The sequence below is a fragment of the Vidua chalybeata genome, chromosome 1 (assembly GCF_026979565.1).
Source record: "Vidua chalybeata isolate OUT-0048 chromosome 1, bVidCha1 merged haplotype, whole genome shotgun sequence".
In the NCBI taxonomy this organism is placed as follows: domain Eukaryota; kingdom Metazoa; phylum Chordata; class Aves; order Passeriformes; family Viduidae; genus Vidua; species Vidua chalybeata.
The window spans coordinates 105,189,011-105,214,817 of NC_071530.1; the positions used below are offsets into that span (position 1 = coordinate 105,189,011).

General features: G+C 46.5%; 1 protein-coding gene and 1 long non-coding RNA gene across 6 annotated transcripts; one reads left to right on the forward strand and one right to left on the reverse strand.

Moving 5' to 3' along the window:
• Positions 1-4,195: 4,195 nt before the first annotated feature.
• Positions 4,196-5,952, forward strand: LOC128801356 (uncharacterized). The gene is made up of 3 exons (XR_008435183.1): positions 4,196-4,280; positions 5,564-5,609; positions 5,880-5,952. It is a non-coding gene; the product is annotated as an uncharacterized LOC128801356 (long non-coding RNA).
• Positions 5,953-9,129: 3,177 nt separating this feature from the next.
• Positions 9,130-14,502, reverse strand: ADCYAP1 (adenylate cyclase activating polypeptide 1). Of its 5 annotated transcripts, none has more exons than XM_053962761.1 (5): positions 14,438-14,502; positions 13,026-13,133; positions 11,002-11,136; positions 10,415-10,510; positions 9,130-9,536 (listed from the first exon to the last, which is right to left on the reverse strand). In XM_053962761.1, exons 2-5 carry the CDS (start codon positions 13,124-13,126, stop codon positions 9,350-9,352), a joined length of 519 nt encoding a protein of 172 aa, XP_053818736.1. In that variant the 5' UTR covers positions 13,127-13,133; positions 14,438-14,502; the 3' UTR covers positions 9,130-9,349. The 5 variants fall into 5 exon arrangements, with proteins under 5 accessions (XP_053818736.1, XP_053818754.1, XP_053818726.1 ...); XM_053962779.1 differs by having other exon boundaries at positions 13,026-13,157; positions 14,438-14,491; XM_053962751.1 differs by lacking the exon at positions 14,438-14,502 and adding an exon at positions 13,448-13,560.
• Positions 14,503-25,807: the final 11,305 nt, after the last annotated feature.

Genomic DNA, 25,807 nt, shown 5'->3' on the forward strand with positions numbered 1-25,807 from the left:
CTAGATTCCTCAGCTATGGTGTGCATAACCTGCATGATGCCCTTGGGCTGGCAGGAAACTCATTGGCCCACAGAAGGTCTTGGGTGGAAAGAGGCCTGAAGAGAGTGACTGTGTGTAGTTTTATATTGGGCAGATATGAACAGAGGTTGTGCTGACAGTGGGTTGGGTTGGACTGACTTTGCTCAGCTTCTTTTTTTTGGTTTTTTTTTTTTTTTTTTTTTTTTTTGCTTGAGACTGCTTTGCTCAGGTATCACTTGAACAGACCTCATGTTTTTCATTTATGCTTTTTAATCTCAGCACTCCTAAAACAGAGATGTCTCAAGGTACTATTTGCAAGGTCATCAGCTAACCGGACTATGAAAACTCAGCTCATTAAATTAAGCTATCTGGTTTACTATAAAAGACTAGAGAACCAAGTGTACATTAAAAAATCAAGTAAGAAAAGAACAGAAATTGGGAAGGAATTTCTCCGTTTTTAAGCACTGAGAACGAGAAAAGCAGAGATGTAAAGGAAAAAACTTAGAGCCACAAGATCCAAACTTCCCATTGATTCTAAACTTAGCTCAGCCACTGGCCCACCGTGCAGATGACTCAGTGCACTTCCTTGAACTTAAATCATTCCTCTTACAAAACTTGTTAAAGAAAGACGTCAGTGTAAATTAGATGTTGTGTCTAAGTTTAGCTATGGCCAATACATAAATATCAGAAATTTAATGTGTTCTCATTCTTGTCTGCTTAAGAAAGATGTGTATATACATGCACATATGCATATATATATATATATATATATATATATACATAGCAAGGGAGAGAAAGACTTCTTTGCGCTATTTTTACAGTTTCATTTGCATATATTGTTATTTTGCTGGTGACATAAGAGTTCACAGCTGATTAGAAGTTTAACTGTTTTCAGAGCAGCCTAATTGCCACAACGCCCAAGCACTCTTCATTCTCTCAAACTGTCAGGAAAGTTTCAATCCCATCCAAGCAGTGAGAGCTGAGAGAGTACACATTCGGCATATAACATACATGATGGCTGATTTCTTGTGACACTAATCTTCACTCCTGGGGGAAAGGCAGTCATTTATTCATAACTCTACCACTCAAAAGTAACCATTCTTCTCACCATGGAGATAAATGTCAAAACAGAGACCATCCATTGGCTGAGTCTAATCTAATCTGTCCAAAATGAATATATATTTAGATCTGTTGTCAGATCTTGAATAGCAAACCCTTTAGCCTAGGCAGCTATTTCCTCAGTCTGCCCTCTCCATCTATAAATATGCATATCAGAATGGATATATACTATCAGAGAAGCATATTAATCCTGCTAACGTGGACAGGATATGATGCTGACCAATCTTTCTGATACGAGCAAAGAGTCAGACGACAAAGCACAAGACTTTCAGAAATGTGTAACAGAGAGGGGGAAATATATCAATTTTTGTTAAAATATCTCTGTCATTCAACATGCACCTGAATTCAGCAGGCCCTCCACTCCCAAGTGGCTGGTCCAACAAATGAGAAGAACAGGGTCCTACCTGGATGTCTGCAGAAGATGGCAATGGAAATTTCCTTTCTCATAAAACTGTTAATTCTCATTGTCCCTCTCCCTTCTCCAGTTCACATTTTCATTTTAGGGATGTCAGCTGGAAGGTGTTTATTTATGCTACATCCTTTCCCATCAAATTATACCTATGGAGTTCTTCATATCCTCCTGAAAATGGTTGTCACAATTCTTAAGAATGAGAAGGATGACCCCAGAAACTACAGGCCTGTCAATCTTGCTTTGGTGCCCAGTAAAATCATGGGAAAGGTTATTCTGGAAGGTATGGAAAAATACCTGAAGGTCAATGCAGTCATCTGTCAGCCAGCATGGCTTCACGAGGGAAAAGTCCTGCTTGTCAAATCTGATTTCCCTCTATGACAGGGTAACCTACCAAGATGATCTAGGAAAGCTAGTAGATGTAATCTTTTTGGAACTCAGCAAAGATCTTTGTATTTTCTGATGCAAAATCCTTCTGGATAAAATGTCCAGCAAACAGTTGGATAACCAAGTTACATGATGGGTGAATAAGTGGCTTACAGGTTGGGCACAAAGGGTTACAGCGACTGGGGTGATACCAGACTGGCAACCTGTCACTAGTGGAATTCTGCAGGGCTCCATCCTTGGTCCTGTGCTCTTCAACATCTTCATAAATTACTTGAAACAGGGCTGGAAGGAATACTAAGTTTGCCAGTGATACTAAGTTAGGAGGAGCTGACTCCATCAAAAGCAGGGAAGCCCTGCAGAGAGAGGTCAACATATTAGAGACATGGGCAGTCACCAACCGTATGAAGTTTAACAAGGGAAAGTGCCAGATATTCTGCACCTGGGATGGGCAACTGCAGCCTGGTTGTGTGTATAGAGGGTTGGAAAGCAGTGCTGCAAAAAGGGACCTGGGGTCCTGGTCAATGGCAAATTGAATCTGAGTCAGCAGTGCCCTGGCAGCCAGGAGGGCCAAGCATGTTCTGGGGCATCACCAGCCTGGCAAGGGAGGGGATTGTCCCGGTCTGCTCTGCACTGGGGCAGCCTCTACTTGGGTGCTGGGGGCAGTTTCAGGCACTACAAGATAAAAATAACATTACGCTTTGAGAGAGTGTCCAAAGGAGGGCCATAAGGATGGTGATGGATTTGGAGGAAAAGCCATGCAGGGTGTAGCTTAGGTCACTTTGCTTGTCCAGCCTGGAGAGGAGGAGACTGAGGGGAGACCTCATTGTAGTCTTCAACATTCTCAGGAAGAGAAGCAAAGGGGCAGGTACTGATCTCTTCTCTCTGGTGACCAGTTTCAGGACACAAGGAAATGTCATGAAGCTGAGTCAGAGGAGATTTAGGTTGGATATCAAGAAAAGGTTCTTTACCTAGAGTGGTCAAGTACTGGAACAGGTTCCCCAGGGAAGTGGTCACAGCACCAACCCTGAGAGAGGTCAAGGAGTGTATGGAAAATGCTCTCAGACACATGGTGTGATTTTTGAGGTGTCCTGCACAAGGCCAGGAGTTGGACTCGATGATCCTGATGGGTCCCTTCCAACACAGGATATTCCATGATATCCTGCTACTGAGACGCTGGACAACGCCATAGAAGAACCAGAAGTGACTGTCATTTTTCTGTCCCATGCCTCTATTTCATACTACCATGAATCTCCAAGAAGTTCTTTTGGAAGTGGAATGTCTGAAGCTCGTCTCAGAGCCTGAAGAGAAAAAAATCTTCTTGCTGTGGTCCTCACAAAGGAATTATGCTGTTTTAGAGAACCATACCTCTATCTCTTGTAGATACTTCATTATTGAAGTTGCACAACACTATTGCATAAATGGTAAACATAGGTTACACTGCTTGTAAACTGTCCTATTTCTGGTGCTCTAATATCCTTGTTCAAAACTAAATTCCATTTTTACATTTGGATGAATCTTAGCAGCAGCCAATTAACTAATTATTTCAAAAGATGAGTTAACCTTTCCACTTATTCTACCTTAGCAGTTCAACCAAATTATCATTAATATATCATTAACTACTTTTCTTGTTTGTGTATTCCAAGTGAGTAACTGAGCCATGGTTGCATCAAAAAGTACTTTCAGATGTCCCACACAGGTTTAGAGTGAATGGTACCTCAATTATGCCAGTATGGGATTGCTCTAGGAACGCAAGTGCAAAAGGAGATCTGGCCAGCAACCTGCTATGAGTCACTCTGACTTGCTCTGGATTTGCTCTTACAAGTGGGTCAAATCCTTGTCTGGAATAGTTAGAAAGATCTGCACTGCAGCAGGATTGAGCCCATGTGTCACAATGCACAAATACACAAGCAGCATTGCCAGAAAGGGTCTGCTTTCCAAAGGTGGCAGAAATGGGTGCCAGGTGACAGCTGAGATGGCACATAATGGTCTTTGTGCGGGAAAAATAAAATGGATGTTTTGCAAAGTAATAGCTCAGTAAGGTAAAATAACTGGAGGAAAAAGTGCTTTAACACAACATAAAACAGTAGTACAAAATAGGAATCAAGAACCGTGGTGTCACTTCCAGGCCATGGCTTCTGTACATGTGAAGTAATCATCTGGAAAAGATGGTAGCTGTGGGAGAGGATTATGAACAGGTCATGATCTCACAGCATGACAAAATGGCCAAGAGAGCAAATGCAACCCTTGTTAGCAAATGCAACCCTTGTTAGCAATGAGCAGCACCGGCAGAAGGAGGAGTTAAAGAAGTTGCTACTTTTTCTCACATCCTGAAGGTGGCCCTTGCTAGGTATTGTAACCATTTCTAGTCTCAACACTTTAGCAAGGATGTTAATAAATACAAACGGTTCAGAGATAGTCACACCTGAGGAAAATCTCCCTCATGGTGAGCACTTAAAGATCAACCTCACAGCCTCAAAGAAAGTGCATAGAGGAGAGCAAAACACTGCCCAAGACTACCTATGTGGAGAGGGAAATCTACAGGCATTAGAGATTCTTCAGCAGGCTACAAATCTCTTGAACTCAAAAATGAGACAAAGAACAGTGCTAAACTGCCACGTTTGGAACAACTTATCCAGTTAATTTGCCATCCCTGCTAGCCTTGGAATCAATATTGCTGTCATACAGAATAGCTCTTTCAGAAATGAAATGCTGAATGAAGGAGTCCATGGAATCCTATGTCCTGTATTATCTAAAACAGAGTAGATGATCATAAGAGTCTGCTTGAGTCTTAAAAATCCATGAGTGTAGTTCAGAGGACATGTAGTTCTAGAGGCTAAGTATGAGGCCCTTACATTTTTCAGGATGAGTTTTCCCTGAAGGTTTTTCCTGAAGACTAAATTATTTATCCTATAACTGAAAAGTAAGCTTCAAAGGTATGATGGAGCAAGCCCCCAAAAGATCAGATTTCCTCCTGTTTTCCCATTTTCCTTAATTCTAGGTGAAAACATGTACAGACAATAGACAAAATTTATGTTTTGAAGAAGACTGAAAGTTCTGCAGGCACGTGGAGAGGAGATCAGCACCCTCACAAGCAAATCTTGTGAAAGACAGATACTGTCTGCATCTGAGTTTACAACAGGGCTCTAAAGAAATTGGCTTTTCTGGTTTTGATGACCTATGTAGCTCTGTAACAGATGTGGTGTTGTACCACATTTCCAAGGGATGGAATCTACAGCAACTTCCTTTACTATCTAACTGGATTTTATCACTTTGACTGGATGTCAGGAGGTTTTTACAATATGAGGCTCCAAAACCATGTCTTGCCTAGTCATTCTTGTTTCCTCAGCCAGTTTTATCCATTTCTGCTTGTAGCTGTATAGCAGCATACAGAACTCCAGTAATCCCCACAAAACTCATACTGTAAGACTCAGTACGGCACATTTTCCAAGAGTAACATTTAAGATGGCACTTTAATTCACTGGGAACTGAGCTGAGCTTTTCTGTGAAATTGTATTTGATTTGGTAAAGTAGAGTGAGGCTAGGACTATCTCTATATGATTTACAGCAGAATTTCCATCTTTTGCACATCTTCAATAAATATCAGGACTTGATGAAGACCTTACTTTTCAGGTGGACCAATACTAAGTTTCAGCCTTTGGCTACCAATATGAAGAAGGTAACCAGTTTGGTTGTCTTAATCACATTTTCAGTTTTGATGGGCAGGAAATGTAGTGTAGCTATGTGTGAACCCTGAATAAGCTAAAGAGCAGGTGTTTATTGCTTGCTGGTTTTGGGAAACTGTGGCTGGATTTTGTTTTGTTGTAAGTCTGGGAAATCATTCACATCTCCCCCTCCCTTCAACAGGTATATTCTGGGAGGCATGGAGGGTTGGAATTCTTCTCTGACCTGGTCTGCATTTAATCAACACTTTTATCTCACTTTGCAGTAACTCCTAACACGTACCAGTGACATCATCAGCTAAGTTCTCTCGGTGTTTTCCAGTTTGTCAGTAAAATATTGCTGTTGAAACCAGTTTAGAAGGTGAATTCATGGCAAAGAGGATATGAGCAGCCTGTCTCACATCCTGGACTTGGGGTTTAAAAAATAAATTGCTAGGAAATTGTTATTTAAATTCATGTGCTTTGTTTTTGAATTGTACATTCTCAGAAAGAAATAGAGTTTAGTTTAAACTAAATTGCTGTTACTTTTCAACATCCTTGAGTGAAGTCCTGGAGATAAAATAAAAATAATTAACAGAAGCAGCTATTGTTAAGCTAAAGTGAAGATTTGGGTTCTGACCTCCACTTTGTACCAACAAACTACCCTGAGCCTTTTTGCTGTAGCCACGTACTACCCTGAAAAACTCAAGGAATGCTTTGTCGTGTTGCAGTGTAATTTTTTAGGACAGCTAGTACATCTTTAATCCGAAGAAAGATGCTGCCGTTGCCCAAGCCGGGTGATGCTTGGAAGCACATTATCGCATACAGAATGTTCATTAAAAGCGGATTAGGAGAAGATCTCATCAAACATACCAATTCCGCTTGAAATAAACGGCTTCTAAGCACAGGAATTGTTAGAGGCTGATGTGTGTGGGACTAGGCTCTTTACTCCAGCAGTTCTGTTTAGTTTACTCGAAGAGAGTAGAGGTGATAAAATGTGGAAACTTAATGAAAAAGATATCCCAGGCATGAAACACTGTAGAAGAATTCTGCCATATAATGAACTAATTAAAAAACAAATTAAATGAAGTGCAGCTTTCACTGTTAGGTTCTAGATTTCTCTCCCCCAAACATTAGACAAAATTGCATTGTTTACAAAAATTTATTAATACAAACTTTACACACTTTATATAACAGTTATCAAAGTCCTAGTTATAGATATCATGTGTGTAATAATACTTTGTTTAAGTTCTTTTTATATTCATTTGCACACAAAATAAGTTCTCCAAGACTAACATCTACCTGCTATGACTGTATGTCAAATCTGCTCAAATTTTGGTAAGGCTGTTGGCGTTTCTGGAAAAAAAAAAAGAAATCGTACAAAGGATAATAACCTAGGTGATCACTTCATAATGCTTGCGACTAGCCACTGAACTCTAACTGATAAGGTCATAAACAAAACGTCAAGAGAGCCCTATGTCATTATACCACAGCCGACACAAACACAGCGCACTCTGCCCATGGCCAAAGAACAGAAGGACGACTAAAACGCAAGCCGATGTGTTGCAGCATCGTAGGGCCACTAAATGCCATCCGTGAACTCGTGGCGATTTACAAGGTGAAGAGAAGGCACGAAAGCTGCACACTGCGCCCCGCGTCCCTGCGCCCCGGGAGCGCGCCCGGGCGGGCCGGCAGCGCGGGCGGGGCGGCCGGAGCCGCCGGGGCAGCGCGGGCGGGCGGGCGGTGCCGGCAGCGAGCGCAGCACGGACGGGCGGTGCCGGCAGCGCCTGCCCGCCCCGACGGGCTCCGCCCGGCCCGCTCCGCTCCTCCTTGCCGGGGAAGGAAGGTTTTACCCGCGAGGGTTTGTTGGGGGATTTGGGGGGTTGCTTTCCGACGTCTTGGATGCGGGGCTCGTTTTATCTTTGGAAAGACTCCTGTAAGGTTTGTGTGGTGAGCTGGAAGGAAGCGGGTACCTACGTGTCCTCCTTCGCTCCCGGCCCGGGCGGGGGACGGGAGCAGCCCCCGGGCAGACAGTAAGATAGGAGTCCGTACATAGAGAGATGAGGTGAAAATGGTTTATCTCGTTAGAAACCGGACCACAGGTGAACACTACACATTCTTTTATGACAAAAGTTTGTTTTATGAAATAAATTTTACTAAGCAATAAGCCAGAATGTAGAAAAATACATTTTACCTCCAAACTCAATAAACAAGGAACAAAAACTTTCGTAGTAGTGCATAATTCTTTAGTGGTAGCTACAACAGGGGTTCCTAAACTTGTACAATAAGAGCTTGCATAAAACAGAACAAAGGAGTGAGAGAGCGTTCACAATCTTTTTTTTTTTTTTTTTTTTTTTTCCAAAAAGAACATAACCCAAAAAGGTGACTCAGGTGGGTTAAACAGAGCTCGGAAAAGTTCGAAGAGAGGATGAGAGGCGGGAGGTCCTACAAGAAAAAGCAATCAAAGAAAAGAGCAACTCCGACCGAAAAATGCAAAGGCGAGAACCCTGCTCATTATTACACATGATGAGAAGCATGGACAGCACTGGAGAGTAACACACTGTACTTTGCATCCAGGTCCAGTACCGAGCTGCCCGGGGCAGTTGGGTAGCGGATCGGAGGTGGGATCGTCTCGTCTTACCTCGACCTAGCGGAACCGGCTCCGGTACAGGCTCCGGCCCGGGGCGTGCCGCGGGCTGCCCCGCTCACTTCCCCACTCTTTCCAAACGGGTCCTGTCTCTGCTTTGGCTTTGTTCTGCAACTCTGCCCAGACAGCCAGAAGAGCAGTGCACGGGGCTTACTACTTACTGCCCTTGCTGCTGGTTCGGGATTTTGGGGTTGGGGTTTTGAGTTTGGCTATTTTTGGTTTTGTTTTGATTTTTTTTTTGTTATTATTATTATTTTAGTTTTGGGGTTTTTAACAATTTCTCCCTCCAATAGGCAACAGAGATGCACAATTTGGATCGAGCTGTTATTTTCACAAGATAATTATCCTCTAAGCTCATTGTTTGAGGACACTAATAGAGATACAACTGGAATCAAAGAAAGCAGGAGAGAAAAAAAAATAATCGAAATCTAGAAGAAAGGGGACGCTGCCCCTTCAGAGAGGCTAGTGGCAAAGGAGCCTGCCTTGAGACTCACCAGGGGAAGAATCTGCTTCACCAATTCTCCCAAATCAATTTCCTCATAATCCCCCTGGGAGCAGGTCATCCTTCTCTATGTACAGTAGCAAATGGTGAAAATTAATGTCTTCGACCCTGTCTCGGATAAAAATACTATCCTTTTAATTTCTGTTACAAAAATAGGACTAATATTCAAAACAATGATTGTCTCTTTTTTTCTATTTATTTTGTATAAAAACATAAACAGCTCAGGCGAATTCTTGTTCTTGTGCAGGCTTTTCATGAAGAATTGTTCTTTACTATTCTTAGTAGTATTTATATATATATATTTATATATTATATATAACTTAATGATTGGTCCACAAAGTAGATCTGTGCGTTTCTCTAGTGCTTTTTGTACAAAAGAAAAACAATATTATTATCAAAATATTCATTTAATGGCTTTACTTCATACATAAATACATGTTTAGATAACACAGGAGCGGTGATTGTTCAGTCAGTTTGGAAATGACTTTTGTTTTTGTTTAGATTTTGTTGTTGTTGTTGTTGGGTTTATATCTCTCTCTCTCTCTCTCTCTCTCTCTCTCTCTCTCTCAGGACTTTGTATACACAGGAGTGGCTGGTTACTCACATCGCTACAAATACGCTACTCGACGTCCTTTGTTTTTAACTCTTTGTTTATACCTTTTCCCAAGGACGGCTGCTAGGTATTTCTTGACAGCCATCTGTTTCCGGTAGCGGCTGTAGCTGTCCGTGAAGATGCCGTCTATGTGCCGCTTGGTCAGCGGTTCCGCATCGTCCCCCAGGCCGCCGCTGGCACCGCTGCAAGCACCGAGAAGCACAGCTGCATCAGGCGGGGCCGCTCCGCCCCCCTCCGCGCCCCTCCGCACCGCCCCCTGCCCTGCGCAGCCCCGCGCCGGCCGCTGCCCCGGCGCAACACGTTGCGCGGAAGATGCGCGGGGAGACAAAGGCCGCGCCGAAACCCGGTGCCGACACTGTGCGCGCAAGTGGCGGCGGCGGCGGGAGAGACAATATCTCCCCGCCATGAATTATTCATTGCGGCCGCGAAAGCTGCTCTCCTTGGGGCTTCATTAACGTGTTACCTTCTGCCGAAGGGCAGCGGGTGGCACCGGGCTCGCCCCTGCCCCGCCGGCGGCGGGGAGCCCCGGGGAGCCCCGCCCGGCGGCTGGGGGTGCGCAGGGCTTCAACCGAGCCTCCGCTGCTGCAGCTGAGCCCTCGATCATCGCTCTGGATAAGCTGCCTCCCCCAGCAAACCGTAAGGACTGCCCAACTTGCTAATTTTAAATCGGTTGATTATAAAAAACTTATAAAGATATAGATATAGATATAGATATAGATATAGATATAGATATAGATATAGATATAGATAGATAGATACACACGCATATGTGTATATATATATATATATATATACATACATATATATCTGTATGCCCGAGCATAGTAACTCAAACCAACCTCCGCGGACACCCGCGCTGACAACCAGGCTCACGCTGCACCGGGAGCGGCCAGGGGCAGCCGGTGCTTGGGGAGCCGGACTCCACCAGACTCATCGTGGGCGCAACGCACTCCCGACCCCGGCCGGGGCAGCTTTGTTCCCCCGGGCCGCGGCCCTTTCAGCGCCTCCGCTCCAGCAGCACCAACGCCCACAGCGGAAAAGAACAAGCAGAGAGCCTTACCCGACCCGCTTGGCCATCAGGGAGTGCAGATATTTCCTGGCAGATAACTGGCCCAGGAGTTTCCTGTAGGCTTTGTTGAAGATCCCATCGGCGTGCCTGGGCAGAGGGAAGAGCCCGCGGGTGAGCGGCGAGGCCCGGGAGCCGGCTGCGGCGGGTTGCGAGAGCCCGGGCGGCAGCGGTGACCATCCCTCTCCGCCAGCGAGCGGAGGGCGGCATCTCCCCGCGTCCCCCGGGACCCCTCGTCCCCACCCAGATCCCTCCCCGCCGCGCTCGCTCGGTTCCGCGCCGGCTGGGCATTTCTGCTCCGTTTGCGGGAGCATCGCTAGCCCTCCTAGGCGCGGGCGGCTTCCCCGCTCCCTCCCCCGCGCTGCTGGAGGTAAGGCGGCTTTTCCGTTTCTTCTGAGCTTTACACTGGGCACCGGGACCTGGGCAGTACTGTCGTTTGTTTGGGCTCGGGATTTCTATTTTGATGTTGTTGCTGTTTGCCTGTCAGGTATCATTACTATTTTTTCCCCCAACCGGTTCTGCCAGACCCGTTTTCCTCCCTACTCCAAAATCACGCCTTACACCCCGCGAGCTGGAGTCACCTCTTTTCTGGTGGGTAATACAAGGTGTACATCTCGCCGATCATGGAGGACGGATTCCCTATACCGAGGGGCTCTTGGTCGTAGGCGAAGTCCTGCAGGGTGTTCCCGTCCTCGTCGTAGACTTCATCCTCCAGCCTGGCAACGAGAGCAGCAAGGAGAAGGAGTCAGCACGGCTCCACTCCCCGCTGCCGGCTTCCGGCTGCCTCGGTGGCCGCCCCTTGGCGTAGCCGACCCGGGAGCCCCGGGAGCCCCGTCCGACTGCCCCATCCCCTCCCTGCACCCGCCCGCTCCCCATCCCCGCCCTCTCCTCTGCGGGGCAGGACCGCGGAGGAGGGAACACACCCGCCGTCAGACGTGCTCCAAGAAACCCCCCAAACATGCCCCCCTCCCCCCGCCCTCCGCGGCCCACGCCCCGGCCCGAGAAACATCCCCTCTCTGCCACAGCCGTGGCTGGTGCTTCCCAAGCGGAGCGCACGCCCAGGCGCGCAGGCTGCCGCGCACACACGCGTTTGTGTGCCAGGGGCTGGGCTGGAGCCGAGCAGCCCCCGCGGCCGAGACGGGGCGGTGAGCGGCAGCCCCACCGCCGGGGACCGCGCCCCGCTCCTCCCCGCAGCGCCCGCCGGGACGGGGGGGCTTCGCCTGTTGTTTTTCGTTGAATGGTGCCTCTGCCCTTTGAGATCTCGCCAGTTTAGTGTGTGTCCCAGCCCCCCCCCAGCCCCCGCTCTCTGCCTCCCTCTCTGCAGTACGATGTAGGTCATTGCACGTTACAGGCAGCTATTTTTGTCTGTGAGCTTTAGCGGAGGTATTAATAATAGATGCCGCTAAAGTGTTTCACTCCTGCTAATTCAGGCGCTTGAACGAAGAAAGCCGACTTGCTGCCGGCTAATGGCCCCTCAGGCCACCGAGCCCGCTGCCCCCTAGCCGCACTGCCCAGGAAGATGACGGGGGCTGCTCCGAGGCAGCTCCGACAGGCTCCCGGTTACTGCAAGGACACCTCGGAGTCGCAAAAAAGACACCCATCTCGGACAACCTTGCGCTCCCGGAATCACCCCTCCCCGCGCCCCTTCATCTCCGCTCACCGCACGGCAGTGACCCCCGCAGGGCACCCCGGAACAGAGCCAAGCGCCGGTGGAGCAGGACGACAGCACCGAGCCCAAAACTCCCCCCAAGCCAAGCAGCACCGGTCGCCCGAGCAGAGGACAAGCAGGGTGAGAACAGGCTGCCATCGGCCGTCCCGGACCAGGTACCCTGATCCCCTAGCCGCAGACCAGCATAGGAAACTCCCTTGTGCTGGTGCCTCTGGGGGTTCTCCACTCCTGCCCCAAACACAGAGGAATTCAAACGCCCACTGCTCCCAGCTGGAAAGGGACAGCACAGGCATCAGCCTGCGCTGGAGCCCAGCAAGTCAACTCCGAACATAGAAAACCAAACAACCTTGTGCCAGCCCCTTTCCCTCTTGAGAGGGGCTGTCATACACAGACAGGTAAACAGGGTAAGAGACCGAATCCCCACCAACTCCAATACCGCTACAGGAACCTTGACAGCTCTCACATGCTTGCAGGCAACGGCGCACCCCTCCCCGCGCCCCGCTCCCCCTGAGCCGGACAGGCGATGCTCGACCCTTACCCTGGGCGAGCTGCGGGCAACCAGAGGCTGCCAAGGGCCTCGCAGGACAGGGGGCAGACGGGAGAGAAGCTTTTGGGCCCCGTCGACATGCAGCCGGGACCTCGGCCCGCTGCCGCCGACATGCAGAAGAGCAGGTGCCCCCACTCCCGGGGACTCCACCACAAAGAGGCCGTGGGGGTTACAGTGCCGGGGTCCCGAGGAGAGGACCTGGGGGATGCCAGTGCAGCTGGTGGAGGGGGTGGACACACAACCCAAGTGGAGGGGATTTCCTTTGGTAACTCTACTCCACACCCCCTCTCATTTTCCTCCCCGGTAAGAGTCCTCTGCCCTTAGCTAAGCTGGGACTGAGGGGGGCTGAAATGGTCCCGACGGAGCTCCCGGACAGCTGACGGACCTACCTGAGCGCCGGGTACTGAAGTCCGGCCGCAGGTGAGCAGTAGACGCTGCAGTGCATTATTATGCCATAGACCAGGAGTGCTAAGATCGCTTTGCTACACATTGCCACTCTGTACGGGAGGGAAAGGAAACTGCTGTAAAAAAAAAAATCCGAAAACAAATAAACAAAAATATTCACTAGCAAAAACCCAAAGAAACCACCCCACGGCTCACCAACCCCCTGCTCTCTCCTGCCGGAAAATGAGGCAGAGCGGCCCCGGGAGACAAGCGCCCTGGGTAGCCGGGTGCCAGCGCGGAGCGGCACGGAGAGGAGCAGAGCGGTGCCCGGCGCAGAGAGCTGCGGCCGCCGCCCGCCCCGTCGGTGCCCGCCCGCCCGCCCCGGGACCGCTGCGGGAAGGCCCGGCGAGCCACCTCGTGTCCTTACCATTAAACTCTAGACACCCGGCACTGAGAGCGTTTGGCTGCGAAACTAAAACGGCAGGTCTTGCGGGAAAAAAAAAAAAAAAAAAAAAAAAAAAAAAAAAAAAAGACCCAAAATGGGCAGGGGGAGAGAAATCGAGCTCTCGCCCAAGTTGCGTCCAAAAGGAGTTAAAACCCTCGTGACATCGCCTCTCCCCTGGGCGAAGGACCGGCAGGATGCAGAAGATGCAGAAGCGGCAGCAGTTAGTTGTTTGCTGGTTTTAGGGCTATCCACTCCAAAAAGAAAAAGAGAGACAGGAAGGGGAAAAAAAAGATAAAGGAAAAAAGTTTGCAGGTAGCAGCACAGATCTGGAGTGGAGTCTACAAGGTAATTGAGTAAGAGGGATGGAGCGAGATGTCGCCGGAGAACCGAGCGCTGGGGAAGAGGGAAGAGAACGAGCGAGTCCGGGAGAGAGCGGAGGCGGGAGCCGCGGGCTGGCTGCGTGCGATGTTGTCTTCCCCAGATCTCTCCCCTCACTGAGCGCCTTCAGCCTTCTCTTCTTCTGCTCGGTGGCTCCAAACTTGACCAGCCTTCCGCAGCCTTCCGTCTGATACGCAATTAGCAAGAAAATCTTTGCAAACACCCCGCTTCAGCAAGAGCCCTCTTCGTAAACATTTGCCTGCTTGTCACCTTAGAGGACGGGCAATATTGTTTGTTGCCCCCGTAGTGGTGTCCGGATTTTTATTCATGAATCAAATGCCTTTTTTTTTTCTTCAGTCACGTAATAATCGGGTATCAGAAAAGACGTCACCACCCCAATTCCTCAAGGAACACAGTTCTGTGTCGTCCTCAAAGATGAGCTTATCAGGAGTCATAAAGCTTCTCATAAACACCAACTCACACTTCCTCCCCTCCCCAAAAAAAATAGAAAAATAAAACCTAACAATCAAACAAACACTCATAAAAGCCCCACCGCACAAACACAAAAGGATGTTCGCCACAGTAAAGTTTTACCTGACGTGGGAAGGGAAGCGGAGGAGAGCAGTTAGGGGTGGGGCGGGGGTCCCCGGGCTTGTTGGGTTCCCCCACGGTTTTGCTCCGGGTCTTTCCGCGGGGCCAGCTCACCCCACGCACAGCCCGGGGCTGCCGCTGGGCGCAGGCCCCCGCGGAGCTGCCCGGCTCTGAGCGCGCAGGCGGAGCAGCCCCGGTGCGGAAACCCCCACTTCCGCGGAGATTTAAGAACATAAGTGCTTAATTTTTTTGTCCCCAGGCCCCCCTTTTATTTTTTTTTCTTTTTTCTTTTTTTCTCTCTTTTCTTTGTCTTTTCCTTTTTTTTTTTTTTTTTTTTTTAAGGATTGTTAATATTGTTCCCATTACACAAGGCTCCCCCCTCGGGGCAACCAGCAGCGCCATGACCGCTCTGCGTGTATTGAAGCCGCGGGGCGTAAGGGACAAGCCCCGCGGCCCCGCCGCAGGGAGGGTCCCACGCTCTGCCGGCGCTGCCCGGGGAGGAGGGGGGCGGCTTTTCCCCTCACTCCCGTGGCCCTTCCCTTTCGTCTCTCTGCCTTGTGCAGAGACAGATGTGCGGCTCGCAGCGCTTGGCAGAGAGGGAGGGAAGAGCATCGCCATGAGGGGAAAAAAAAAAAAAAAAAAAAAAAAAAAAGTTGATTTGCCGGAGGGACCGAGAAGGAAATCCCTTCTCTGGGGACTTCCCCGCCGCCGGAATAATTTTCCCCCGAAGTGATGCGCCGGGCGCGGGCCATCGGCGGGCTCCCAGCCGCTGCAATTGCTGCTCGTCTCCGCAGTCCCCTCCCTCCGCGACCGAAAATGTGCCCTTCATTTCCGAGAATTACCCAAAGAAACACAGGCTTCAGGAGCCATTACTAGACATTTTAATTATCGGGATCATAACCAGAGCGTTCAGGAAGCAGCAATAATATAGTTCTCCTGTTTCCTATTTGAATGGGTTTGGTGTAACATGCTTGGATGAGTTATTTGAGCCCAAATCGATTTCTCAAAAACAACAACAACAACAACAACAAAAAAAAAAACACACCATACAATTACATTCCTATTACGGTCATTTAAGGTTTCAATATTTTCCGGAGGTAAAGGAAATTTGACGTGAATGAATGATTCCCGTAGAAATGGCCAACGACGCGATCCCGGGCGAGGATGCACGATAGGGACGAAGCAGGACACTATCCCCGTTGTCATTCTGTGCCGGGCCTTTCGGGCCGGGAAGGAGAGGGAACGGGACAGGGCAGGGCGCCCGGCGGGGCTGCCGGGGAAGCGCTCACCCCGCCGCTCCCGCTGGGGAAAGCGTCACCCCACCGCTCCCGGTAGGAAAAGGAGCACCGGGCGACTCCTGGTAGGAAAAGGGTCACCCCGCGGCTCCCGCTGGAGCCGGGGCACCCCGCGGCTCCCCGCGCCGGGCCCGCGGCGCGCTGGGGCTTCCCCGCCACTCCCCGCGCCCCGCGGGCGCGCACGGTCCGTGAGCGGAGGGCGCCACCGCGCGGACGGCTGCGCACCTGCGGGCAGCGCCGCGGAGCCGCCGTCGGGCGGGCCGGGGCTGCCCCGTGCCCCGGCTGAGCCGGGCTGCGGAGGAACCCCAGCGCCCGGCTGTGAGAGGCGCCAGAGGGAAAGGGCGGCCCGCTGCTCCCCTTCACCGGGCCTTGGGGGCTGGTGGGGTCTGTGGTGGGGGCTTTTTTGGTTTCCTTTGTCATGGCTCGGCGGTAGCAGGTGCAAACATGGGCTTTTTTAGAAACCCGTGTGGCCAGGACTGTGTGAATCACGTCAGTATGAAGGCTTGACCGCACACTCTGCCTAAAGAACAGGAAAAAACATTCCTTCTCTCCAAAGAGACAAGACACACACAGGTAATACATTTTAAAGCTGTGGCTGTTTTCACTTTAGAAAAGCTACTTTCAGCTACTTTTGATGGATACAGCCACATTTCCTCTCCTCCATCCCCACTCCCCTAGATCCCTACAGAAAATATGAAGATGCCTGAAATAACAGGTATTAGCAGCACAGAGGTAGAGATACCCATAAAACAAACCTGAAGCTACAGACCCCATACAGAGACACTATGCCACCCTGGTGGTACCATGCATGCAGCAGCAATGTCAGGATGGTTTGCAAAAAATGCATTTTCTAAGCTCTCATTTATGATGAGTGAGTAACTCATACACAGTTTGCACCAATAAAGGTTTCATAGCATCTCAGTCTACGTCACAGGGGTGTGTGTGCAGAATGAATATGATTATGACATGACTGCAGTTTAGGCTGAGGAAGGAAAGGTTTTAATCTGGTCTCTGCATACAAGTAAATTTATCAATAACGGTCATCTCAAGGCTGAGAGGGATTTAAGGTATATAATACTTGCCTCTAGGGCAAATTCCTGAGGCAGCATCTAAAGAAAAGCAGGGAGTTTCTTATTGGCAGAATTTCTTTCATCTTCCCTGTACCAACTTAAATTAGACCATTTAATTTGTTTATTCTATTTTAGATATCTATTTTATTAACTAGAGCATTATAATTCTATAGAAGTTTCTAGAGGAGCTTACATCCTGCAAGCCTTGTCAAGTCTGACTGCAGCTGATTGCAACTGACTGCTGGAAACCTTGCTGCTATAGTTCTAATTCAAAGGAACATATTTAATCATGTACCATAATGGGCATCTTTTTGACTCCTCAGAAACCCCCTTTTTATATTTATGCATATTTTATAAAATATACTATGAGTAATTTATCAAACTGTCAGGAAACTCATAAAGCCAGATATCTTATACACCCTGGTTGGATGTCCAACCACCATATTCATATTTTTTCAGTATGTCCCAACTTAGCTGCATGTTTTTAAAAGAACCTGGAAGAATTTATGTACATGGAATACATAATTTTATCATGAAAGGACACGTGTATCTCTGCCAATATAGAAATGGATTAATTCTTCTTTCTCAAGAAAGAAGAGAGCCAAACCAGCTGTCTCTCTCTCTCTGACACACACACACAGACATACACACACACATTGTGGGTTTATCATCTATCTTGTAACTCTGTGCCAGGCCTCCTTTCTTACTGGGGTGGCTTGGGGAACCGGTTGCTAACCAGTATGCCAAGGAATACTTGTCAGCACCAGTTTCACAAACACCAGCCTTCACCTTTTCATGGCTTTCCTGACTCCTCCTCCTCCCCAAGGGCCAGCTTCTGGGAAGGATGAACTTGTCAGATTAACCCACGGGAGATTAACCTATCCATTAAATCATTCAGCTGTAGCTGTGGTCATCTGAAAAAGGCTGATTAGGGATAGCCTGGCAGCAGAACAGAAGATATTATACCTCAAGCACGGCTTGGAGGACATTTCAGCACTTCCAGCTGAGATGTGGAACCTGCAGCAGAGGTGGGAAAGCACTACTTTCCTCCTGTAGGCTAGATGTCAGGGACAGAAAGAGCTGAAGTATTTCATTCACAGAGTTGTTTTTCTTTTATGAAACCATTCCCTCTCATGCTTTCTTTAGGTAAAAGCAGCAAAATGCTTAGGCATGCTGTAGAAAGCACAAACATCTGCTTTCTCATGTGCTTTCTCATGTCCAAAGGGACAAAGCTGCAGTGCAGACAAGCTTGGTCACCCAGGGATGTTCTGGGCAGAATGTACAAAAAAAACCCAGAGAACAGCAACCAGGGACCATTTTGGGACTACAAATGTCTCAAGAGATGATAGGGGCAAGCCTTACTTGGTGACCCTTGCCAGCCTCTTTGCATGAGACCACCAAGCATTAGCAAAGCCTCTGCAATGAGACTCTTCAAGATAATTCCTTGCTACCTTTTATAACCTTACTTCCAAGCAAACAGTCAAAAAAAAAAAAGGGCTGGGTTTGTTGTTTTTTTTTTTTTTTTTCCCTTCTCTGAAGTGAGGAGGCAGACCAGTACTTGCCAGGGCAGCAGTGCAGGAGCACCAGCACTCCAGTCACTGTACTCTTGCTGCTGCTTAGAACTCATGGTAAGAGACAAGGTCAGTGGGTTGCCTCTGTCTTGCATAATTGCCCACACAGAAGTTCAGTGTTCAATCTCACCCCGTGGGTGTCCTCCTCCCCCTATTCAGTAAATGAAGGCAGACGACTACGACAATACAGAGGCAGAGTCATTCCCATCCAAACACAAAGGCAAGAAAATGACTTTCTAAATAAATGAATGACCAAACAGTGGACTCGGTTTCACAAGGAGGTACCACCACGCTATGCCTGTGACAGAAAATTTCCTTGGATGAGCAATAGATTTATTTATAATCTCTCATATTTCACCCAAATAAAGTCGTATGCTGCAAGAGAAGAAAAGAGTTGTCCTTGATGCTTTCTGACAGTGGTTCTTTGATCAATCATTTATGTATGAAAACTAGAAAAATAAATTATGAAAGGCAAAAAACAACAACAAATAAAGGACTTCTTTTAAGAATTAATATTCCAAAGGTCTATTCTACACAAAAGCCAGCAACCTATAAAATGCCACTAAAGACCTCACTAGTCCACAGGGCAGAATAAAAGGCTTTAGCACTGGCAGCAGATCTATCCCCACTCTCATTTCTATTTGGTCCAGTGTTCAGGGGTAGGGTAAACCCTTAAGCAGACTGAATATACGAAGTTTCACAAGTGCTGCCAAGATACAATAATTTATACTGGACAAATAAAAGCCACAGTATTTTTGTGTTCTAGGTTGCTTTAGATGCAGCTGTAGCCCAAGGTGAATGACAAGTTCTGGGTTTGTACCCAAATGTCACAGAATTTTGGGTACACCTTTAGAAACAGTGGGACTGCCATGTGCCTGTGTCCAGAACCAAAAATCCATCCATAGTTCTGAGGTATTGTGCTAATGGCATAGCTAAAGTTATTCATAGTTTACATTTACCAGAAATAGTTGGAACAAATTAATAATGAATTAGAACATTTCTTATCATCACAGGGAGCGAGAGGGAATAAATAGAACCATCCATATTTTCTTATTACAAAACAGTGTGCAGCCTATTACCAAACACTAATTTAGTGTTGCTTATGCTGGAAAACTGTTGAAGGGTCTCTGGCTCCTGACAGTGCAGCTTAATTCAGTCTGACGGGAGCAAGGCTGCAAGAAGCAGTCCAGGGCGGGCAGGTGAGGACCATCCCAACAGGGGTGAATCCCAGCCTGCCAGAGCCGGGCGCTGCTCAATAATTCCAATTAACCACGCTAAAGATGATAGAGATGGGTCATGCAGAGCCCAGTAAATATCAATCAGAACCACATATTCTGATGAGAGAATAACGCAGTCTTTCTCATTAAGGAAAAAAGATATTTGGTTGGGTGTAGAATCCTGTCCTTGGTGGCTTGTGCACCCTGCAGTGCAGCTTCTGCCTTGTGAGGCTGCAGGCCCTGCTGGCCACAGCCAAAATTGCCCTGAGCATGGGAGCCCTTTGCGTGGCTTAGCTCCCTGTTTTGTGCATGGTGAGCAGCAGGGAGAGCAACCACATCCCTTAGCAGCACAGGAGGGCCTGTGCTCCACCAGATGCACAGCTCCAGAAATGAGGTGTGGGGTGAGACTGGGGAGCTCAGTTTTCTGGCCTGTGTGCCACGAGTTGGCTGGACAGCAAACTCTGGGGTCACTAGCCAGACATAGGGGCCAGGAAACAGCACATAATCTTTGTCTCCTGTCATAACTTAAATAAAGTACTCAAGTCTACTTAGCCTAGAGGAAAATGTGTGGTTCTTAGTTTTTATATTTAAAGAGAGCACAAAGAATTTCTTGTGTGTGGCCTTATGGTCCGATCCATCTCTATCTTCTAATAAAATGCATTTCTGTAACAGCCGAGGCAATTAATCACTTAAACAGAATTGGATTACAATCTCCATTACTAGAAAATCTTTAAAGTCAGGCTTGCTATCTTTCTAAAAGATCTCAAGCTATCGAGCCATTCTTTGCCCTGCTTTATGCAAAGGTCAGACTGGATGTTCGTAATGGCCTCTTCTAATGTCAAAAATCTGTCTCTGACCCTTGTAATGCCACTCACTGATTTCAGACAGAACTGCACTGGATTTATTGACCCTTCTCATTAGGAATGGAGATTGTCTGCAGAAACTCCTATGTGATTTTGTTACTCCAGATACATGTCTATTGAGCTCATTATGTAAATACTGGTATCTTTTGTCCGTTTGGAATTTCGTAGGAGTTTGCAGAGTACAGCACAAACCAGAAATTGCTAGGACATTGGAAGACTGAACTCTCTCTTTTGACCCCCAAATCTGTGTTCAGTCTCCAGAGGTAACTGCGCATGTTGACAGCGACATCACAATGATAAACTATGATACTCTGTAGATATGTTTAAATCCTGAAACTTAAATATGGTATCTTTCACTGTAGTGAAAATCCATTTCCTGGGGATTTCTTGCTTCCAAGTGCAAGTATATTATTGACTTTGATATGTATTTTCAAGAAAAAAAAAAGAAAAAAGAGAAGTAGTTTGGGATGATGATCTGACATATTCAACTCTACAGCAAATGCAATTTTGGTCTAAGTCTCAGTAACACTTGAGATTGCTCTAAAATATATATTAGATATACCTGTCTGTAAAGAATGTTTTACCTTTGCATAAATTACTCTAGTCAGTTTCTCTGATGAAATGTCTGAGTGTGATGTTAATTTGCTCTGAAACACAACAGACAACAAGTTTGTTGTGCAAGGAAATGCAGAAATAACATGCTTTCATCTAATGCTAACAGTTAAAGGTGTTTTGGTTTTTGGGTTTGGTTCTGGTTTGATTTTTTTTAGTAAGGACTCCACAAGGAGATACCTTTATATGTTTCACATACCTTACTGGAATTAAAATAATATCCCATTCAAAAGACAGCCATTCAAACATCTCCTCTATGGAAATTAAAGAACTCTGGTTTTAGTACACCTCCTGACCCTTATCTCCTCAGATCAGTTCTACCAGTTCTGCTCTAAGACAGAGATAGCTTCTGATGTACTGTTCATTTCCACATAACCTTTCTTTTTTTTTTTCCTCTCATTCCTAATGTAGAACACTTTTATATAATTATCACAGAGGTACAACGAGGTAAACCTTGTTTACTACAAGATAAATACTGGAATAGGAGAATAAAATTCTGTTGATGAAAGGGGAAAATATTTGTTCAGTATTGAGAAAATTATGCTAAAACCCTCACATCACAGATGTAGAAAAAAAATCTTTTATTTTAGATGAAAACGAGCTGCATGCAATCTGAGTATAAGCCCAAAATTAATGTGGGTTCTTTATACTTATAAAATATGCTACAATTATGCAACAGGTTTCATCTGAATGCTTTACCACTAATCACAATATTCTTATGTCATATTATTTTTGTAAGAATTATAAATCATAATTCTTATAAGTCATAAATATATTGCATCTGTTTTATCCAGTAAAACATGAAATACAGCAAACTCAGTGACTTCATTGGGACCACACAGCTAAAAAACATGAATGGTTCTAAAACAAATACCTGACCCCACTGATGTCAATGACAAAGATCCTGATTGCTTTAGTGGGGTCAGATGGTCACTTTTAGTAATCTGAATCCCAATTTTTTGCCAGTGTTGGAGTTTTACCACTTGGGAATAATACCTCTTGTGCCTCCAAACACTTAGTGCCACTAATCTATAAAGCAACTATCTGCCAGTGAGTTCTGTCATTGATTCAAGGGAGATTAGTATTTAGCCCCTATGAAGAGTGATTTTAGTTGAAGAAATTCCTGTCCCAGCCCCCAAACTTGTAGTCACCATGTGATGGTCTCCACCAGTGCATGTAGACATCAGAAACTCTTAGATGGCAAAGAAAATGTCTCCAAGAAAAAAAAAATGTACAGTCAGTGACATGAAACACCAGTGAATTCATGTGTTTGTTACTAGTTTGAAGATGATTAATAACTTTGAGCTAAACTAAAAAGAATTAAAACAACATTACTCATCCTCTGGGAACAGGGCAATCAAAGGAGACTTTGCAATGGATTAAAAGCTGTCCTTCAAAAGAAATCTTTCCCCATCTTCCAGTGTTGATTATTGAATAATACTGCTAGTCATTACACTCAATACAGTTGGTGTTGTTCCTTGATTTTCGTGGGGGAAGAAGAGACAGTAAGGAGAGCTGAATCACAGGTTTTCCTCATATTTTTTCTTAATGAACAATGGTGCACACAGCTGCTCTGGAAATCAGCGACAGGTAAATTCAACACTGTCACTGAAGTGCACTAAAAAGATGGCAAAAGTTCCCAAGCATTGACTCACAGATAAAAAGTATAAACTTGGTCTTAGGATGTGAAGAAAGACATAATGTCCAATGACTCCTCTTGTTTTCAACATCTGCATTTAGTTTAAGTAGCTAAACCTATATTAAATACTTTTTCAGGATTGCTCCTCACCATTTGTGTAGATTCCACAGGATGGGAAACAAACCACCAATGCATGATCCATGGTTATGAAATTCAGGGATGTTAACTGGGAAAAGTGCTGCAAAACACTACACCCTGGAGGTATCTTGTGCTGTGCTACATTAGTCCTAAATGAGTCTGCAACAAAAGGGAAACTTCACTTGAAGAAGAAAACATATTCCCTGCACCAGTTAGGTAACAAAAAACTGAAAGGTCATAGAGATATTAAAATCCAATTTTTTTAGCTACTAAGAAATGGAGAAAGCTGAGGGGATGGTGGGGGTCTCCATTTAGGTAGTGTTTTGGAAGAAGCAAGGTGGATTGAAGTCAGGCACAGCTTTTCAGTTCCTCAGAGGTCTGTGAGCAGAGCACTTACAGTTGTTTTAGTTCACAGTTTGCTGCCTTATTTTTGTTGAGCACTGCATATCTGTAACTCCCAGTGAACTATTACATGTCACTAATATCCTTACATGGCCTGGAGTCCTATTTATAAAAGCAGCAAGTTTTAAAAATATGAATACAACAAACAGGAGCTCTGAATGTTTGTCTTCCTTGGGGCTGGGCTGTTAATGGCACCTGCAGAATATTGGCTGTAGGAACTATTTCACAAAATCTTAAACCTTTAGATTATCTTCCAGGTAAAATGTTAAGGCAGGGTATAAGGAAAATTTTTAGGGGTGACACCTTCACACTATTTTCCCAACGGGACTAGCTGTACCTCTGATAGAAGCTCCTTAAACATTTTTACACAAGGCACCTGAAAGTAAGTTATAAGGAAAACCTTGTCTGTGAATGAAGCAGAATTGCAGAGAAATCAGTGAAGTTCACACAGATATATTGCAAAGAAAATCTGTAGTGCACTTTTTAATAACTCAGCACCAGATTCTCTCTCTTTCTATCACATCCTCATCACTCAATTTTGCTTGAGCAAAAGCCACAGCAGCATGAGATGCATCCATCCATCCTATCCTGTCCTGTCCACCCCCAGAAAGCCATAAGTGTCACAGATGCATCATATGCAACAAAAGTATCACAAATATACCAAGGAGGGGTTCATCTGTGAGAAAACCCAATTTTATTCCCACCATAGCGTCACCAAGGTGCCAGTGTAGAAGATTGTGACAGACTCCTGTGTAAGTGATTTTCTCATTTTCCTGGCTGTTAGATCTGTTACATGGCTGAGAGCATCAGGACTGGAAGAATTGAATTGGGAATATTTGCTGTTTGTTTGATCTCTCACGACCCTGTTGCATAAGACCTGTTGTAGCCACGTGAGTGCTGTGAGCATGGGGTGCACTTGGAGATCTGGCCATCTTAGCCAAGGGCTTGACATTTTATGTGTTTGAGAGGCATCTTCCGATGTTTGTATACGACAAAAAGCGATGGCTGTCCTGAGGGGATCTGAGCGACAACAGGGAGGCAGGATTTGTGCAGGAGTAGGTGTACGCACAGGCCGGTTTTCCTTTAGCCAGACTCAGAAGCAGCAGCCTGAAGGACATGGCAACCCTGGCTTTTGCTTGAGCGATCCTCAGAGGCTGTGCCAGGAGCAGCTCCCGGGCCGGGGCGGCTCAGCGCCCGGCGGGAGAGCGCGGCCGGGCGCCGCTCGGCGCGGACGCGGCGCGGGGAAGCGCGAACCCCTCGTGCCGCCCTGCGGCTGCTGGATTGCAGCTGGCACCGGGGACGCCGACCCGCCCGCTCCCAGCCAACAGCGCTCTTCCAACAGAAGCACTTTGGCCTCCTGCGAGCTGTGGGGACGTCCATCTCTCGCTTTGGGGCGGGTGCGAGCCCTCTCCCCGAGTACGAGCTACAGGCGCATTAAGGGGCCTGAGTCATGCTGAGGTGCGCTGGGAAGCAGCAAAGAGTCCCCAAGGCGGGCAGGGGCAGTGCCGATGCCACTGGCCGCGCCTGCGAGCCCGATGGAAAATCGCCTCCCGGGCTGGGTACGCGATGTTCTTCTAAGTGCGCTCTGTGACCGGCCATGGTGAGAAAAACATTTTCTTGTGCTCTCCCAGTGCATTATGAAAACCCACTAAAAGGTGCTTTTCGCACCACAAAACCTTTTAAAAGGATTCTGTCAACACAAAAGCAACATTGACAGCAGTTGCCTTTAAAAGTACTTGAGTCTTCAAATTCTGAAATATGTTTCTTGATTTTTTTTTTTTTTTTTTTTTTTTTTTTTTTTTTTTTTAATTTTCCGGACTTGATCTACTACCAGGCTTCAGAGAAATGTTTTCTGTAATTGCATTACAGTAAGAAAATGCATTGTGAGATTAATGTACATAACTGTTATGAAAACAATTTGTAAACGTATTCTCCACAAAATGGATATTAAAACACATGGATCTTTGTCTCAGTAATAAAACAAAATTGTTGTGGAGAAAATTCATCAGACATATTGAGAGGACTACGAGACCCATTCGCATGTGGTTCACATGGCCCAGATCATGTCACCAAGTAGTCACAGTTTTCTGCTGTATTTTTCTTCTCTTCTCCTTTCATGTGCATCATCATCCTGGCACTCCTTCATTCATATGTATCACCATCCTGGCACTGGACGATGGGGTGCACAAATCTGGTTTTGCTAACAGAGGTTTTCCTCTGCTTCTGACGATATTAAGAGACAAATTGCCACACAGAAAGCAACATGCCCATCTCACACACTTCAAATACACTGCTGCCATTTCTGTCTCTGGGAAAATGTATGGATGGGCCATCACTTTCACCCTTTCTTTTCTCAGCAATTAGAGAAGGAATTTTTGATCAAATAGGATGGACACTCAGAGTTCTGTGTCCTGCAACTTCTTCTTTGTATTTCATTCTGATTATGTCATTGCTGTAAAACTTGTGTAAATGCTTTCTATAGAGCAATTTCGACACCAAAATTTGCAAGCGAAATCAGTCAATTAGTTTATAAATTATGGGTCTTCCATATTTTTGGAAACAACAT

Excerpts from the sequence above, each read along its gene's own strand:
- ADCYAP1 (XM_053962761.1), bottom strand. The coding sequence starts at position 13,126 with ATGTGTAGCAAAGCGATCTTAGCACTCCTGGTCTATGGCATAATAATG. Across the intron at positions 11,137-13,025 it reads CTTCAGTACCCGGCGCTCAG|GCTGGAGGATGAAGTCTACG; the intron begins GTAGGTCCGTCA and ends TCTCGTTGCCAG. Across the intron at positions 10,511-11,001 it reads TATTACCCACCAGAAAAGAG|GCACGCCGATGGGATCTTCA; the intron begins GTGACTCCAGCT and ends CCCTCTGCCCAG.